This window comes from Hydractinia symbiolongicarpus, chromosome 5, assembly GCF_029227915.1.
Source record: "Hydractinia symbiolongicarpus strain clone_291-10 chromosome 5, HSymV2.1, whole genome shotgun sequence".
NCBI classification, from domain to species: Eukaryota; Metazoa; Cnidaria; class Hydrozoa; order Anthoathecata; family Hydractiniidae; genus Hydractinia; species Hydractinia symbiolongicarpus.
The window spans coordinates 20,267,838-20,287,073 of record NC_079879.1 but is presented as its reverse complement, the minus strand read 5'-3'; the positions used below and the strand labels follow the sequence as shown (position 1 = coordinate 20,287,073).

The 19,236-nt window shown below is 31.8% G+C and overlaps 2 protein-coding genes across 2 annotated transcripts; both read right to left on the bottom strand.

The window, feature by feature from the left end:
* Positions 1-464: 464 nt before the first annotated feature.
* LOC130645226 (centrosomal protein of 83 kDa-like) lies at positions 465-13,436 on the bottom strand. Its single transcript, XM_057451144.1, has 23 exons — positions 13,263-13,436; positions 12,723-12,863; positions 12,032-12,103; positions 11,849-11,950; positions 11,719-11,769; positions 11,429-11,530; positions 10,407-10,490; positions 9,987-10,046; positions 9,845-9,916; positions 8,195-8,250; positions 7,602-7,658; positions 7,302-7,431; positions 7,004-7,087; positions 6,594-6,704; positions 5,973-6,050; positions 5,096-5,157; positions 4,411-4,490; positions 3,857-3,920; positions 3,644-3,755; positions 3,126-3,226; positions 2,755-2,803; positions 1,716-1,826; positions 465-888 (listed from the first exon to the last, which is right to left on the bottom strand). The coding sequence occupies exons 1-23, from the start codon at positions 13,419-13,421 to the stop codon at positions 796-798; spliced, it is 2,031 nt and encodes a 676-aa protein (XP_057307127.1). The 5' UTR covers positions 13,422-13,436; the 3' UTR covers positions 465-795.
* Positions 13,437-14,124: 688 nt separating this feature from the next.
* On the bottom strand, positions 14,125-19,229 carry LOC130645225 (uncharacterized). Its single transcript, XM_057451142.1, has 4 exons — positions 18,256-19,229; positions 17,735-18,130; positions 16,502-16,737; positions 14,125-15,751 (listed from the first exon to the last, which is right to left on the bottom strand). The coding sequence occupies exons 2-4, from the start codon at positions 18,026-18,028 to the stop codon at positions 14,203-14,205; spliced, it is 2,079 nt and encodes a 692-aa protein (XP_057307125.1). The 5' UTR covers positions 18,029-18,130; positions 18,256-19,229; the 3' UTR covers positions 14,125-14,202.
* Between the last annotated feature and the right edge of the window lie 7 nt (positions 19,230-19,236).

The following is a 19,236-nucleotide window of genomic DNA, read 5'->3' as shown; positions in this document are numbered from 1 at the left end:
GCAAAAGTAAAATCTCTTTAAAAGTCATAACTTACAATAACATTAAAATGTATTGACAATTCTTTTTATATTTGTTAAAAATATTTTCAAATACACTAGTCTTGATAATAAAACTGTAAAAAATAAATCCAGCCTAGAATAATACCTGTGCACACATTTAACCACTAAGTCAATTATGAGGAAACAAAAAAATAAAATATAGGCAGTGTATTGACCAATAAATTACTTCTTAGATCGATCGTCAATTGATTTCCTGGTAATGCTTAAAACAGCATTCTTAGTAAGAGTCTCCAGACAACCTAGGACATAATTAGTGGAAAGTAGGGTCAAATTTGAAGATTGCAACCACAGGTAGTTGAGTAAACTTAAATTTAAATTTGTCAAAGGTCGCTTTTCCACAAAGGGTTTAGAAGTTCGAACTTGGGTTATTAGATTGGATTTAAAACCGATTTATTCCCCGATTTTTTAAACTGCTTCATCATGCAACTCGCGAATTTTCAGCATTATTTACTAGGCGTGCACCCATACTCAACAAATACTCTGGCTACAGAGTATTTGTTGCGCTGTTTAACCCTTTCCACAAATATATCCAGGGTTTAATGAAAAGTTAAGAATTTCATATTATCACTTACTAACAATTTTAACAAGTACTTGAGTTTTAAACACTGGATCAAAACAGAAGTCTTGCGGTTAAAAACTAAAGTTACAACCAAAACAATAATGCTTAAATCGCTGTTAAGAAACGAATTAGAATATCCTTAAAAAATGGTTTCCTAGTAACCCGAGGAAAAATTTTTAAATGGCATAATTATCGTCTCCACCTAAAGATACACAATAAGCGTCACCCAACGGCCCGACGTCGGCATTTGGCGGCATCGTGGAAGCAAGCTAAACATTAGGAAATTAAACAACAAATATGATAAAAGTCACACTAGGGGTAGGGCATTTTTTCTTGCTGTACAACTTTTGATTAGTCCACTTAGACCCCAACCTGAAGGGGATTAATACAGGGTTTGTTATTTTTTAAAAAAATATTCAGTTGAACAAACACGCCATAAAATACGTACCTCCTAACTAAATAAATACACTTCTTGGACAACAACAAAAATTATTTATTTCAAATCATGTTGGAGTTGCAGCCATACAAGCTGCAGCAAAAAAGTGTCCAGTTTTTACAAAACGCACAATAAAACAGTAGAAAATTACTTTTTTAATTCGTCGGCTAAAGTTGCAAGCCAGGTTTTAGTCACTTTGTTTTAATTAAATTTTCCGCCGCAATATTGAGCCTTAATTGAAAAATTGAGGTTAAATATTAATTGGTTGAAAGGTCAGTCAGAAAATAGATGGATCCACAGGGGCGGCGCCACTAGGGGGGCTGCCCCCCCCCCACTTTTTTTCTAAGTAATAATTTTTTATTTCCTGCCAATAAGTGTCTCTATCACTGCATGAAAATTGATGTTATCCAACCAGAGAATCTGCAAGCTATCTCGCTAAATATAGCCGTTTTACGTGTTTTAGGACTCTAAATATTTGTTGGCTTCCAGGGCCTTTGTCCCTGGACCGCACCAGGGGGGCTTACAGCGCCCCCTGGAACCTAGCTGTGGCGCGACCCTGATCCACTGAGAAAATCCTTAAAGACTTTTCTTCGCAATTTTTTGCGCAACAGCGGATATATTTTGATAAAGAAAGATAAGAAAAAAATTATTCCGACATACATTATCAGGAAATAACGGCGAACTTTGTTTAACAGGAGAAGTGAAGACTGGAAAACCACTGAAGGTCGATGAATTTAGTACTTGTGAAAATTGATGTTGGCGGCGTCGAAACTAAGTCAGAAAGCAAAAAATAAAAATAAGCGACGGAAAATTTCAACAAACGCTAGTCAATAATCTGCTCGTGTTTAATAGGAATGACTCACAAATCTGAATATGCGCTAAAGGTCACTCCAACGTTTGGCGGGACAGGGATTAAATCCTTTGTTGTTTAAATATTTAAATATTTCTTTTAGGGTCACAGAAAGAAATTTGAACTGATTTGTCGTTCATACTCGTTCATAGGTGTCTCGGTGAGTGTTACTACAGGAATTAACGATAATTAAAAATTCCAATTTTTTAATTTTCACGTTTTAGGGTGCGGCGGGAGGGAAGTTAAATCTAGACATTGGGTTAACGCTTAATGTGCACTTCTTTATTTGTAAGCCATCCCTAATAATACAGCTTGTCACAATCAAATAAAAAACCAAATTTCAAGAACACCATCCAAAAACAAAAAAAACTCAAGTAAACAAAGGAGTAAAATTGAACAACCTCAACAATTTGAGAATACTTCAAAACATGCCAGCATATATGCAGAGTTTTCCGTTAACCCAAAATACGCATTGTCGTGGTCACTATGTGTACATTATTTAGGTGTTTGGAAAAAAGAAAACATTTTAAAAGGTTGTCACGTGACTGTGACGACCGTGACTGTGTTACTCACTGGAAATCGAGTCAATCATTGCGGTTAAAAGTCATTTTTAAGAAAAGATATATCTTCTGAAACATAAAAAGGGACCAACCCTCAGCCCTCTTAGCCTTCACCGCACGCTATCTGCATAGCTAACAACCTTAGTAACAAATGGATGGTGTGTGGATGGTGTGAGAACGAAACAGGTGTTACTAGCTTGGATTGCAAATTTTTGCTTCACTCCATTAGAAATCTCAGCTCAGTACATTCCGATATTTTTATAGCAAGTCTTAATAAAGTCAAACGAACCTTATCGAATCTTCTCTTCATCCTTTCTTGTTCAAAGTTTAGATTTTTCCTAAAATATTAATAATACCATGAATTTATGTATCAATGATTTTTCCAGGCGTTTTTAATAAACACAGAAAAATACTAGATAAATCGCAAGGGACCTTAGATTTCTACACGTCCCCAACTAGATTATATATTTTCAAATATATATAATCAAATATATAGATTTTAGTCTTTAAAGACCTGCTCATTTTACCAGAACATTGTAAAACGTTGTGCAGGTATGGAGACTGACATAAAACACGAGTCAAGACTGGACAAAACATCTTTGACTTTTGATCAAAAAAGTACTGGTTGCGTTACGGTATTGTTAACAAAGAGGTACTCACATTAACATTTGTTTCTCCATATTATGTTTATCTTCTTTGGTTTTCATGGTTTGTATTTCGTCAGTAAGAAGATTAATCTCTGTTTTTAACTTTTTGTTTTTCTAAAAAAGACAGACACTGGTAGTTACAAGGGGACTGGGACGAAACAATAATGCAATTCACACGTGTAAAATCAATTTCCAGGTAGAACATTCCTGTCAGATTTTTTGCTCTTATTTTTAATCCACGAGCGTTTTCGATTTTACTTATTTTGAACTAAAAAACGTTAACTTATAGTAAATGTGGCATTTGAGCCAATCGGAATGCTCAGAAAAAAGTGAATGGAATGAATATTAAAAACAAGAAAAATATTTTTAAATCTTAACGTGGCAGTTGGTGTTATTAACTTGAATCTAATTGACTATAACAAGAAGAAGTATTATTCGCAAGAAAAAAGTCAAAAAAAAAAATAAATCATCCCTAGCTGGTTCTTTTAACTCAAATAATGTGTCTCGTGTAAATCAAGCTAAAGATCTAACCTTTTTTGCATCATGAGAGAGTTTATCGTGTTTTTTCTTGAGTTCTTTATGTTCTTTTTGTAAATCCATATACTTCTTCTGTTCCCTGCCCTTTTCCTCATCCAGTTTTTTTCTAAAGAAATTATTTTCAGGAAGTCTTGTTATTCAATTCACACTAAACGAGGACAAGATTACGGTATTTCAAATGTTTGAACATGAGTAACAATTTTTAACCTCGTTTCCAAAATATGTTTTTGATGGACCTCTCTCTGCTTTTGTATATCTTCTTGATTCATTTCTGTTGAGAGAGAGAGAAAAAGCAAATAATTTAAAAATAGCTTAAACACATAGCAATATACTTTTATTGGATAATAAATAGCTGTTCCAAAACATTCCCTGATTTTTTCGATAGAAATTATTAACCTTGTCAAAATCTTCATTTCTACTTCCCCTGTACAACTTTTTTTCAAGCAGTCCTAATTGGGGCTTTCGATATTCAACAATGGGTTAAAGTAGAATCAATGATATTGGCAAGTGCAATAAATTCAAGACAGCATTTAATGTAAACAAATAAAAAATAAAGTAAACAAACAAACAAACAAACAAAGGCACAATAAAAGATGTCCATGATTTAATGAAATATACAACCAACAACAACAAAGGTTTTATTGAAATTAATAGATTCAGTAAGTACAAAAATTGATTTATTCAGAAGTCTATGTAAGACATAATGCACCTCTCAATCATGCAGTAAAATTGGATATTAAAAAAAAATCATCAAAAATTACCTAATTCTTTTTTTAGTAAGTCGATAGTATTCGCCATCTTGTCAACATCGTTCCTCATTCCTTGTTCAGATGCCAAAACACTGTTACATAGGGAAGAAAACACACAGACACATTAATCTGCAAACTTTGAATGACAATCTTCATGAATGAAAGTTTATAACTTCTTCCAAATGTCAGTAAAAAAAAGGAGAAGACTGTGTGCAGTTGTATATCTATCCTGGAAACCGGTACTTTATCTTTTTAAGTTATAATGATAATAACCGTAAGAGGTTAATGAAGCTGTCGAACAAGCTCAAAATAATGTACAGACTTTTTTGACTGAGTGCTATCTTGAACTTTTTCTATCTGGAACTTTAGCTATCTGGAACATTTAAAAATTTCTCGGTCTCTCCCACCATTTTTGAGGCAATTACAGCTGTTATCTTGAATTTCAAATTTTACGCATTCGAATGTTGAAAAAGAAAACAATTCAAAAGTTTATTCTGTATTTACTTTTCCTTCTTTTAACACTTAACGAAAATTTAAATGTAAAAGTTTGGGCTATGAAAGAAAAAAGATCTTTGTCATAAAAACGTTAGTTGGTGTACTCACGTTGAAAAAAAGGCTTAAAATGATCTCAGACATTCTCAGATTGGAGAGTTGCGATTTGGAGAATAATAAATAGCATGAAGCAGGAAAAACTTACTTTTCGTAATCATGGGATAGTTTTTGGTATTTGTGTTTCATTTCCATTAAATTTGCAATTTCCTGCAAGAAAGATGTCATATATATGCAAGTATAATTTTTCATTGTCAAACAGCATGGCCCTATTTGTCAACAAGCCGCAAAAACGTCACTTTTCTGCAATTTCGATTAGCTTTATGAGATAGCGCAAACCCGTTGCTTGGGGTAAAAAATGTTCTATCTAACAATAACTTTAGAACATAAGCCAATACTCCTAAAACTCCTGGTAGCGAACTTTTCATCATTTTAAAATAGAAGTCAAAATTTTTTGGAAAAATTCCAAGCAGGTGTGACGTCGATTTTCTGTCCATTTGGAAGTTTCGACCAATCACGTCCCACTTTAAATCTATTTTGTTTTATTTTTTTAAGGTTTTTGTGAGCCATGTAAAATTGCCACTTCGAAAAAAGATATCTCTTCAAACAACAACTGCACTATGTAAAGTATGCACCGTATCAAATGGACATATTAAAACTATTTTAATCTTTTTTGTCTAATTGGTGTCATAAGACATCATTTGTACCAAGCTTATAACCCAACACCACAAAAGTTATGGTGGTAGGGCGCTTTCTTCCATTACCACACTGGTACTCCACTTGTTTATTTTTTTTTTATATTTCTTCTGAATGTATTTTAGTGTACATTTTGGCTTTAAAACAAAATGAAGTTTCCTAGTTACAATTTATAACAATTTTGGGTGCGTACAATTACCTACTTGGTGCTAAAGAAAAGTCAACAGTGCGAGGTAAAATCTAGATGTATGAGATATCAGTCCAATCAGGCAAAATCCATGACGTCGTAGCATGCGAATTTTACTACAGTAAAGATAAACAGTACTTACCTGTTGTAAAGATTTTACATTATATTTTTCTTCATTTAATGCTTCTTTTAAATTGGATATTTCACGATCACTTCTTTCCTAAAACAGAGAAAACATAACCACCTGGTATAAATAACTCCTAAACATTCTCCTACTTTCAATGTGATAACATAATATTTTTTTTTCAAAGAAATATAAACATTAACAACACGGTTGAATTGCTGTAAATCGCAACATATCAAAATGGTATTAAACTGCTTTTTTTAGGCGCCTTAAGCTCTGGTTATGACACTGTACCTTGGGACCTGAAAGTTTAATGTTAATAGAATTTTGTATATAAGTTTTTAAAAGTCCAGCCAGTTACTTCAATATCGCATCTTACGTGAACTGAGTAATGTGAGTGAACTGCGAGAAGTGAATGAACTAAAAGAAGTGAGTGACCTGAGAGAAGTGAGTGAACTGAAAAAGTGAGTGAACTGAGAGAAGTGAATGAACTGAGAGAAGTGAGTGAGCTTGAAAGAAGTGAGTAAACTGATAGAAGTGAGTAAACCTACGAGATGTGAGAGAGGTGAGAGAAAACTTATTTGACACATTAACATTGTCCATTTGTTGCACATAAAAGAATATCAAAGTCATTCTCACTTTGTTATCACGTTCAGTTTTCAACCTATTGGTCAATTGATCTAATCTGGATTGATATACAGCTTCTGTATCCAATTTCTGCTGCTCAAGAGAGGAGACCTGAGATTCCAACTATAAAATAAGACACAAAAAACTTTTCATGCACACTGTCCTATTAAAATGAAAAAAAAATAAAAAAAAAAGTTTAACTTTGCATATCAGAATTTTTCAGTACATTATATGGCTTAATTAAATATGACAGCAGAAAAAAAGGCAGAATTAAAATATTATAACAAAAATTCAAGGCGGTCCATTGTGCAAGATTTTTAATTATTTTTTAAAAGTTGGTGACGGTCAAGTAATAAAGGAAAGTAACGTGCATTAAGTGCAGATTTAAACAAAATAATTCTTCATCAAATTTGTTATCCTACCTGTGATTTTACAGTCTCTAATTTATTAACTCGTCCCCATTCCTCTTCTTTGACAGTCTGTACACGTTTTATTGCTTCTGCTTCCTAAGTAAAAAACTAAAGTCTAGAATGTGCTCAGCAAATCTCTATGACAAATAAATGTTCTTGAGTAAGCGGGTGTGTTTTTTCGTATAAACATCAGTACAACACAAACGGTAAACCAAGTTGGCTTATAATATGTGCTACTAGTCCATGCAGTGAAAGAACTTGGAGATAATATATAAAAAATGTTAGTTATTTTTTTTTCACAAATACTAACCTTCTCTTCTAATGACTTCTTTAATTGCTGCAAACTGGCTTCTTGAATTGCAAATTTATTTTTCAACATGTTTAACTCCATGCGCAAATTATCTCTTTCTTGTTCAAGTTCGCCACGATCTTTCATTAAACTAAAAAAATGACAAAAATTTGGCAACATATGACAACAAATCTACAGGTTTATCAAAGCAGGATGCGTGGTAACAACGTGTACTGCAAAGAAAACATTACGATGTGCAAATATCAAGTGCATTTGAGATAAGTTAATATTTTAGCAGATCGTTTGGAGTTTGATACTTACGTCAGTTTTGTATTATTTAGTTCCATTTTGTTATTATGTGAGATTTCTTCAATTTGACTAAAACATATACATAAGATATACAGTACTTAATCAGTTGGTTTGAAAAACCTTAAGGTAAATGGTGCAGTCCTTGCACTTACAACTATACTGTGACAACAAATTTCATCAACTTTAAATCCCTGTGGTGGTTTTTTGGGTAATAGAAAAAGTACGCCTTCAAATTATGTATTTTTTGATCTTTTTTATTATTATTTATGCACCCCGCATGTTTTCTTGATTGACACATGACAGTGGGTAAAAGAAAAGTAAAATTGACATCTCCTTCTGCACATGAAACGAGAGCTCATTGAAATTCCTGAAGCTGAGTCATCCTACTACTTTAAAAGCAAGGGGTTCATAACATCACGAAAAAGTCTTTCAACATGAACGTATCCTTCACCATTCATTACACAATGCCACCAATGATTAAACAAATTTCTCGAAAAACTTTGCGTTTAGATGGTACATAGATGGTGTTATCCAAACAATTAAAATCCATTCGAATTTTCACCAGGGTTAAGATTAAGGTTCAGATTAACTGTATATTTAATTACCTTTTTAGCTGCAGATTTTCTTTTTCCAATCGATGGAGATCTGTACTTAAAGTATCCTATTGAAAAAACGTGCACAATAAAAATCACAGGATTGGATAAAATCTTACGTGCTGGAATAAATTCAAAATGTGAGTATTGATAAATTGAATGTAATTGAAAATAAGTTGAAAGTACATAACTGTCAGTTTCACGCGGTACTTTTATCTTATTTTCAAATACATTGAATTTCAACATCTCTCTACTTCAATTTTGTTGGAATTGAGCATTTTCTCAACAGAAATAATTTTTGAAAACTATTGAAAAAATGAGAAAGATTATACTAATGCAGAAGTCCCCTGTTTTTTTTATTAAAGGAGCGCATACTGCAGGAGTAAAAAAAAGTGCAATGTTGATGAAAAAATACAGCATACATATGCTAGAAAAGATCCAAGGGAAAATTACTACTAGATAAAATCAAATACCCTAAGTTGGGATAATGATGTAAAAGAATTGGTTGAAGATCACATGAATCTGTTGTTTGCCCTTAAGCTCTGTAGATTTTTAAATAAATATAAAATGAGTTTTACATTCTATATGGTTAATGCCTTGAATAAAGTGCTCTTGAAAATGACAGACAAGATTTGAAATAAAATAAATAAAAATGACGATGTGTATTGTGCAACTACGTAATAAAACAGACGTATAAAACACCAACACAGGGGCAGAAATGCAGACTACCTTAAGGAAAGAAATTATTTGCGGAAGAAATTTGAACGGAATTTATTTTTGCGAATGAGTGGCCCAAAAATGGCATATTTTGCGGAATAAATTTTTGCGGATAGCGACCTCAAAAGAGATATTACGGAATAAATTTGGTAAATGGAAATTCAGGAAAATCCTAATTTAGTACCTAAGTGTATGAAAAACATCTCTCTAATTTTTTATCAAAAAATCAAAAAAAAAAAATATCGTCACTGAAAATACCAGTCAACAGATCATTAAGTCAATCATTAAGTATTTTATAAAATTTGGGGAATTTATTTTTGCGGATGAACTTCTGTGGAATTGATTTTTGCGGAATTGGGCAAAATCCACAAAAATTAATTCTGCAAAAAAAAGTTTCGCACAAATTTCTTCCGCAAATAATTTCTTTCCTTCAGGTAATGAGTACGAAAATTGTTAAGCATTGTTGAAAGAGAAACCTAATTGATTCAATGTCTGGCTAGTAGCACAGGAATATTTCAAATTAAAATGGTATATAACGACATTACCAGTATATTATTTTTGACAAAAGTTATGATACCAAATAATATCACACTTTTGTGGTTGCATAGAGAAGTTAATTTTTGGCCAGACTGTTAGACTTTATATGACAGGGTATCCATTTAAAAATTGACCTCGATTTTCCTGACATTCCTGAAATTTTTAAATTTTTTTCTCCATTTTTTCCCACAGAAAAAACTGATGAGCTAGCTGGCTTAAAGGAAGAAGAAAAATGCAATATACATAAAAAAAAGGAACAAAGGACAAAACAAATTCACAAGCTGAAGATGAAAACTGACATTGTGACATTTAGTTTATATTTTTTAAAATTCTTGACATTCTTGAGAGAGTGAACACACTGTATGATTTTATTATTATTTAAAAATTTTCAGGTAACATAATAACTACCTGTTCTTTGATTGAATTGTTGATTTCTTTCTGTATTCTGTCTAATTGTAATTTTAATGTCTCTTTTTCTGCCTAAATAAAAATAACTAAATAAATGGAAACAAACAAATAAACAAATAAAACAAAAAAAAGTATATATTACTTCTAGGGACTTGCACTGTATTGTCAGTTCAGATAATTGTCTAGCCTGCAATCGCGAAGCCTAAAACAGAAGTTGCTTAAGAGAATCATAAGTTTTTCTTGTTTGTTTTTTGGCGTAGCTGATTTCCCCAACGCAAAGAAACAAACAGGAGAAGGCCACATGTGTGTTGGTTTAATGTGACAAAACATTTTGAGACATTTAATTGGCTATACATTGTTTCTTGTTACTGAAGGAGAAATCATAACTTGAAAAAAATTACTTCCGGAAAATGTTTTGGAGATAAATTCAAGACATATGTATTAACTTGATAAATTCAGATGTGGAATTGAGAGGTTGTTGATTTGTATAACTAATGCAAGGCAAGTTATGAAACAGTAAGATAAAAATAGTATGAAAAGTACAAAAACGTCACAAAATTACCTGATCTGTTTGCAGATTTGCTGTCTCTTTCTGATCTCTTAATTCTTCAAGTTCAGTTAGCAGACTTTTTACTCTTAAATTCAACTAAACAATTCAGAAAGTAATTATGCACTATCACGAGATATAGGAGGTTGGAGGAAAAATAATAATAAATAAATAGTAATTTATAATAACTAGTCAGTGGCCCACCCACAGGTTCCCCTGTTCTTTTTATACCGCTTTGGGCGAGTCTCACCACTTGCTGTACCATTTTGTGTGACAGACAGACAGACGTATAGAGGTATTATATTATAGATAGATTGTTTGTTTGTTAAAGATGATTTTTTAGTTTCTTTTCGTAATGTTGTTTATTAAGGCACAGGCAAGGTGTTTATCTGTTTCGTATGATAGCCTTGAAAACAGAATGCGCAGTATGTTTTATTCTGCTGAAATATGCAAACGTTCCTGCATTTTATGAACCAAAAAATCTAAAGCCAGTGTTTTAAATTGTTTTCTTCTTCTTTTAAAACGGGAGTAAAACTGTCCTTTGAAAAATACTTTAAATATTTACCACCATCAACAACAAAAAAGCATAAATTTAAACAAACGATTATTGGGTAATTTTTTTAATGACTAGTCGTTAGCCCGTGGAAAAATCCACGGGTTAGCCTATCCCAGCTAAGCTACTATTTTGCGTGACAGACAGACAGACGGACAGACGGACAGATGTATACGGGCATTATAATATAGATGAAATGAAAAATTATTAGCAGAACAGAAATGCAGAGTTTCAAGCATAAAATCAACCAACAAGTTCAAAAAGCTATGTGAATGAGACACACAAAACAGAGAAACAACGTTTCTTGGCCTAACAGTCCCAAGGAAAGGATATTTAAAAAATTAAAAGTCCACAAAAAATTTTTAACAAAAATATCACAACTTCTTTTTTACATAGTCACTGAAAGGGATGGGTCCAAAAAGTTCTACAAATGGCCACTAGTGTTAAAAAAAGATAAGAAACTGTTAAAATACCATCTTGGTACCTGTGTGTTCTCCTTTTGCAGCATCCTCACTTTATATACATCTCCAGAATCTTGGTTGTTTTTCTCATTTAATGATTTAATTTGTTTATTTAAGGTTTCTTTCTAATGAAGAATATGGAAAATATAAATTAAAGCCCGTAACATGAAAAAAATTATAAATAAATTATTTTAACAGAATTTGACAACAAAAATATATTTCAATAAAAGGTAAACAAAAAGTTTGCAAACAAAAAAACTTGCTTACTGATAGAAAAAATGGCATAAAAAAAACCCAGGAAAAGTAATCTTACTTCCAGTTCAAACTTTCCGTGGATTTCATCCATCATTGTATTCTTTTGTGCCTATAATCAACCCGAAATACATTCATTAGAATCACAGCTAGATGTATATGTTTAATAATTTTACTTATTCAAAACTCACCAATTCATGTTCATATTCAGATTTTAAAAATGAATAATCATATCGTAATCGGTTAAACTCATTCCGGTATTTATCCACTTCTGTTTCTAGAGCTTCTATTTTCTGAAAAATAAAATAAATGAATCATAAGAAAAATTTTCAACCATAATTTTAATGAGACAAAAAACAAACAACTTTCATTACCTGTTTGTAGGGTGTATCTACTTCTTCTTGCATTTTAATTTTCATAACTTCAATCTGCTGTGGAGTTAAAACCTATAGTTGAAAAATCTTAGATACTAAAAAACGTAGAATTCACACAGTATTTTGATTCTGTAAAATATAAATTTCTGACATGACCCTAAAACAGTTATTGATATTTTTTAGTATGCTATTTATATTCTAATGTATAATGAATTTAGAATTACATGCTAAAGGTTTTCTGTTTAATTGTTTTACATGTAAGACCTAACCGATAATTTTGAAATCAATTACTGGTTATACCCCTTTCTCTCTATGCACTGCTTCTATTGTCTGAATTTCAGGAGTGCCTAAGTACCAAATTTCCATATTAATATCAGGTACTGAAATTAACTTGCAAACATGGCAGTGTAAAATTGCTTACAGCAGAGTTGCCTGCATTGTTAATCCGTCTCATATTGTTGACACAAAGAAAGCTCACGATGACTTCTTGCAGACGTATTAAGAGTAAAGAAGAGTGTATTGATGGACCTGAACAGCTTAAGCATAGCAGCAGCAGTTTTTTACATAACAGCAATTAAGACTGAACTTGACCATTGAAGGTGTTATTAGATACAGAAAAATCCTTGTACTTTAAAAACTACCAAAACTTTTTATGTTAGCAAAAAAATATGCAAATCTTAAATTGATATACTTTCATTCGAAGCTCCTCGCATTCATCGATTTTTGCATCACGTTCTCCACGAGCTTGCCCAACAAGTTCTTGACATCTGTTATGCAGAGCCTTCATTTCTTCCCTCATCAAAAGCATGTCACTCTCTTGTTTTTGTTTATCCTATAGACAAGAAAATAAAAAAATAAATAAAGTCAACTCGCCCTACTATGTTATACTAATTTTTAGAAGATTCTTATTTATAGCCACCAATCCCACATTTTACAGAGTAATAGTTTTTGGGCAAATTCCCTAACTATCTAGCTTTTAGACAGGTCATATCAGTTAGCAAATCACTTGTCTTAGTATCCCAAGGCACAAGGTTCAGCCCAACAACTACTCATATATAAGAAACACACACTGGGCTCTGTAAGAAACAGAAAAATGCAAAAAGGAACGGGATATTTGATAATATTGACATCCCTGCCACTTACTTAGCATTTGCTACTTTGCTACTTAGATGTTACGCTTAATCAGAAAAATTCTGTATATATACATAACAATTCTAAAAATATTTCTTACATCTTGTAGCTGTTCGCTTTCTGCTTTTAATGTTTCATACATAGTTCGGTATTTCTCAATTCGAATACGTTGTTCTGCTGTTACTGTTTCCAATTGATTTAATCGTTCCAACTTTTGAATTGTTTCAGCATGATTGTATGCTGCTATTGAAGTATCCATATTAATATTTTTTTCTGAAACCATAAAATGTCATTTCCACTACAAGTGTTAGCATATGATATAATCAGAAAAATAAATTAAATGTAACCCAACATAAACAAAATAGTGGATTAGACATGAATTATGCGTAGTTGGGGAATCTTATTTTCCTAAATTTTTTACTGTCAGAGCCTTGTGAGTTAAGATTTTATGCACACAAGGTTTCGTCCACGCTACATAACTTAAAGTGCACATTAACCCTTTGTCATGCACGCAAATGGTGCACTTATATAACCTTTTTTATTCACAAAATAAGCAGACAAGAAGAAATGTTCTTGAGGCATAAGCTTAATTTTGGCAATGTATATTTGACATTAAATAATTAACATGTCAAAAATGTTGTGATAAAATAGTTTGATTGTCACCATGCATGCAATAAGTTCCAAATTTTTCCAAAGTTAGTTAATCACATTTCCCCAAAGAAAAACCAAAAGTGATAAATCTTTGATCCACATAAGCCAAGGAAATAACGGTATACAAAGTTGATTTGCATTTTGAAAAAACATACAAAAAATTGACATTTCCCATTGTCCTAAAATAATTGTTAAAAGATTAAAACTTTCCAGACATTTTTAAAACCCATATTGTTTTTAAAAATTTCAGTCATTAGAAATTCAAATAAATAATAGCAGAACATATAACAACGACAACAACAACAACATCATTTTATTCAAACTTCATTTTATATTCTCTCATTCTTACTCTGTTATTTGTGATTTGAATTTAAATTTTTTTTTCTATTTCAATTAGAATGTCCAGGGTTAAGTTCTGAACCACTGTGAGTCTGAGTTTCTATTGAAGAGGTCTTCTTTTCTTCGTTAAGATAGTCATCAATAAAGGATGTATCGAGAAGATCATAAAAGGAAATCAGTGTTTGTGTTTCACAGCTGCTTTTTGTTGCACCAGAACTTCCTTCAAAAATGTCAGTAAGATATCCAAATGTTTGTGTGCTAGATGAATAAACATTACTTCTATCTAGATTATCATTGTTATGAGACTTGCCCAGAGCATCCTGTAGGGTCTTAGTCTCCCCCTGGGATGTTGTAAAAGATGTTGAAATATATTGTGAGCTTTGATCCTTTTTTTCAATATTAAAATCAATATCGAGTAAATCACAGGTAGTTTGAGTTGACATGCTATTTTGATCATTCAACAGATCTGTACCAAGACTACGAAACAACCAGTTTTCATCAAACGCTGTCTGTGTGCCAATATTTGTAGAGTCAGAGAGAAATAAACTATCTGAGCCTATTGTATTGTTATCCCACAAATCATCAAGTTGAATAGATTTGTCAAGGAGCATTGGACTATTGTTTGTTTGCACAACTTCTGTTTGTGTTAAATTATTTCGAGTATGATAGCTAGTTTGAGTTTCAATATGGTTCGTAGCACTAAGGTAGGATAAAGTGTTCAGCCAAGAGTTCATACAGTTTTCAGTTTGAGTTTGAGTATCAGCTCCTATGCAGGAATTAGTCATCAATTCACTTCCTGAAGGAAGCTGGCATTGCATACTAAAGTCAGATGTTTCCAAAACATCAACAGTTGGTAAACCATCATAATGAATGATTTGATTGGTTTGAGTATCAATATCTGAATGCATGATCGGATTAGGTGTATTTTCTGCTTGTCCAAATTGTGAGAAGGAACCTACACTGTTATTTGTTAGTAGTGCACTGCCACAAGATATGTCTGCTGTATTTGTTTCTGGAGTATTCTGTATCAAATTATAATATTTTGATAATGACATTAATTTTTTATCAATATGCTTGCACATAGTTTTTTTACACCTGCATTTCTTCTTTTTAACTTCAGTTTCCACTGTTTTTCGTATTATTGTATCGCAGATCAACATAGGATCTGCAAGAACATTCTGCGCTTCCTCAGATGCTAAATATAACATTTTCCTTTCAAATGCTGTAAGCTTTTCTTTTGTAACAGTTTTAGGTTTGTCATATTCTATTGTCTGATCTGCTAAATCTGTTTCAATTTTGGAAACCATGTCTTGTTTATTTTCAATGTTTTTAGCATTGTTAACACAATCTGCTGTTGATTGACTAAGGTTGCAAGTTTGTACAGTAATTTCATTGGAAAAATTTTGAAGCATTTTATCAAAAGAATTATCATTCCTTTGGCACATTGTAAGTTCCAACTGTTTTGGATCTGGCTTTGGCAAAATTAGTTTCTCTTTTGTTCTTTTTACAATATGTGAATTAGATGTCCTTACGTCATTTGAAGTAGATAAAGTTGATTTTGGAATGTATAACACAGCAGGAATAATAACGTTGTTAATTCTAAAACAGAAATTAGAATGTTAATTCTAAAACAGAAATTAGAAAACAGAGTTTTTATTTGCATTATAATGACAACATATGACAACATAACGAAAGGATACTATGCATAAAACTCACTCCAGCAAAATCTCAAGCTTTTTTGATACCAAACCTTACTTTTTGTATGAATTGTTTTTATATGATTTAAATACAGGATACATTCTTGAGGATTGGAAAAATCAAAAATTAGAAAAAAAATATTGTCTGTTACTAAATTTACAATACTGTAAATATGGAACGAGATAAAAAAAGGTTGTTCTGTTTCATTTCACATCTATATTTTGAGTGTGCTTAGTCAGACTTTTATGAGAGCAAAAAAATGTGTCATCTATTTTTTTAATTTTTGAAACAAAATGAAAATACTTTATTCCAATCAGTTTGTTTAATTTTCAGGATGCTCTTGCTGGTTTGTCTCAAATTAAAAAAAAAGTTTATCCTAACTTCCTATCCTAAGTTTCTTTTAAACAATTCTTTGGCAAATATAGGTACAATAAATTAACATAGTCGGTGGCCTGTGGATAAATCCACGGGTTCCCCTGTCCTTTTAGAGACAGACAGACAGACAGACAGACAGACAGACAGACAGACAGACAGACAGACAGACAGACAGACAGACAGACAGACAGACAGACAGACAGACAGACAGACAGACAGACAGACAGACAGACAGACATATAAGGGTATTTAATATAGATTAGCACAAAATCTCACATTTTGTTTTTACTTGCAGGAGGTGAATCATCCTTTTCTCCAATCACATTGTGATCTGTTCCTCTGCGAAGTGCATGTGTTTGCACTGCTTGCTGTGTGGTATAGTATGCGCCACATGAACAATAAAATAGCCGCTGACATCTATCTTCATGGATGGCAAAGTTGTAACGACAACCAAACTTCTTTTCACATTTCTGACATTTGTACTTTTTTTCTGCATGAATGCTCTGATAATGCTAAAAATAAAATCAGTCAACAGGAGTGCTATATTTAAAAGGTTTGACGATTTTGCTATATGAGGGGTGTTTGATCAGTGTATAACTGTTGCAAAAATAGAGCAATGTTTAGAACGTTTTTGTGTCATGCGTTTCTTACAGATGAAAAAAAAATCTATGCCATGAGAATAATGTAGTAACACAAAATAATTAACCAAAACTTATTGATAACAGCTTTTGATTTCGAATATGTACAAAAATATGGAAGTCAGCTTAAGAATAACAAAAAAAAGATGCTGACTTCTGGAAATTCACGCCTATTAAGCATGTTACACATCCAATTATGCTATTTTCTCTACCTTCAAGGTTGCTTATAAAGGTAATTTTCTTCTCTATTTGTTGTTATATAAGAAATACAAAACAATCTATAAAACTTTTGTGTCTAACTAAAAGAAGAATTCAATGTGATACTCTACAAAAATTTCAGAGCATTGAATATCTTTAAACATTCTAATAGACAGATTTGTATTTCATTCAAGATCTTCATTATTTTCATTACATTAAGAATACGGTAGCCCCATTTGACATTACAGTATATCTAAATTATCTCCAGATCACAATAAAATTAGTTGTTTAAAAATATGTGTTCCAAAAGAAAAATAAATTTCCTATCGAATGCTGTATTTTAAATATAAGAAATTTCCAATTTGCTACCATATCTCACTAAAGCCTTGCTTTAAATATTAGAAAAATCAAAGTCTTGTAGGTATGGGTATCAGTGGCACAACAGCGTTTTGAAGAAAAAGCATTTTAAATATTTTTTCTTTAGCCTGTAAATACATACAGAAAATCTAACATTGGATGCAGAAAGTGTGAAACATTTAAATAATTATTTCTTTTAAAAGTTAAAGTTTCTTTTTAATTTATAATAAATTTTTTTGAAAACTGTATTTAAAGAAGTTACTGTATCCTTAAGAATGTGTAACAATAAAAATGAGTTGAACAATCAAAAATATACCTTTTTTAATTGAAACATTGAGGCAAAAAACCATTGTCTTTCTGATGTTATATGCCTAGAACATCCTTTCACTGGACAAGCAAATTTTCTTGCTCTGTTAGAATTAGCAGTTGCCATAAATGACTTATCACCATGCCTTTTATTAACGTGGAATCGAAGCGCAGAAGAGTTACGAAACTTTTGACCACAACCTGTTACAGGGCAAATGTTATCTTTTGTTTCTACGTCAGTAAGTGAGTCCTTTGTAGGTGTTATGATATCTAAATTATTATCTTTCACTGTTATTGTAGACATTTAGATGTTTCTAAACTGATTGTTATTTACTTCACACCAAATGATCAGAATTATTTTTCCGCAACGATTGTCTTAAAAATCCAGATCAATTCATTAATTTCTCTATAAAAAAGGTTGTTATAAGTTTATGGTCATATTATGCATAAATACTTTAAAACAATAGAACTGAATCTTCAACAAAACAATAAAACTGAATTATCAAAGAGCAAATAATTAAAACAAAATACCATAACGATCTGAACAAGTGCTCAACTTTTAAAAAACATTACTGTTCTGAAATTCCATACTGTATGGTTAATTGGCTTGACAATGATATTTCTTTGATATACTTCATAAGTGCTGGGCACTTTTGTAGAATCAAAGATGACAGTAATTTTCATTTCTATTGTTCTCTGAAAAATATGAACAAAAAAAGTAACAAAATGTCTTTCTATATTTTTTTAGTTTCAACATCAACATCATCGGCAGATAAGATGTTTACAACATAAGATGCATTTCTTTTTCCTAATAAGAGAGTAAAATTCAAATAAGTGTTCAGTTTCTTAAGGCAGTCTTCGATTAGGTGCCCATATAGGCTGGGAGAATAATTAAGGGGGACCTTATAAGTGGTTGTTTATCTACCCTTAAGGAAATTACCTTGGGGCTTATTAGAGAGAAGGGCGCTTAGAAAATGATGTGAACGATTCATTAGGGTATTTTTTTACCCTAAGGTAAATGCAATTTATTAAATTGTTCTACAGGCAGTGAAGATTATTCTTTTGGGCTATAGATCTGGCAGAATAAAAATAATTATAAAAAAAATATAGGGTTGGCAGACGGAAATTATTGTACTCATGTTATATCAAAAATCAGCTGAATAATTTCCTGTCATTGATCCCTGATGATCCGTACACAACTCTTACATCAAACGGTATTGTGGACCCTGAAAGAGTGTTAGCTGTGCCCTTTACGTTCATTTCAGGCTGGAATCCTGGAGTGAGAAGATTTGCTAAAGGCGGCAACCCATTGTCACCTTGATGATCTAATCGAAAGTCAACACAAATAAACAAATAATAAACATAGGAAAAACATTAAAGCCTCTAAACAAAAAAAAGATAAAGAAAAGGAAAGTGGGGCAATACATTTTTATTCATATTTCTTTATGCAATTTTTTTTAATTGGTCGGTTGGGCCCGTTAAATAAATAATTAAATTGCCTTCACCTAAGTG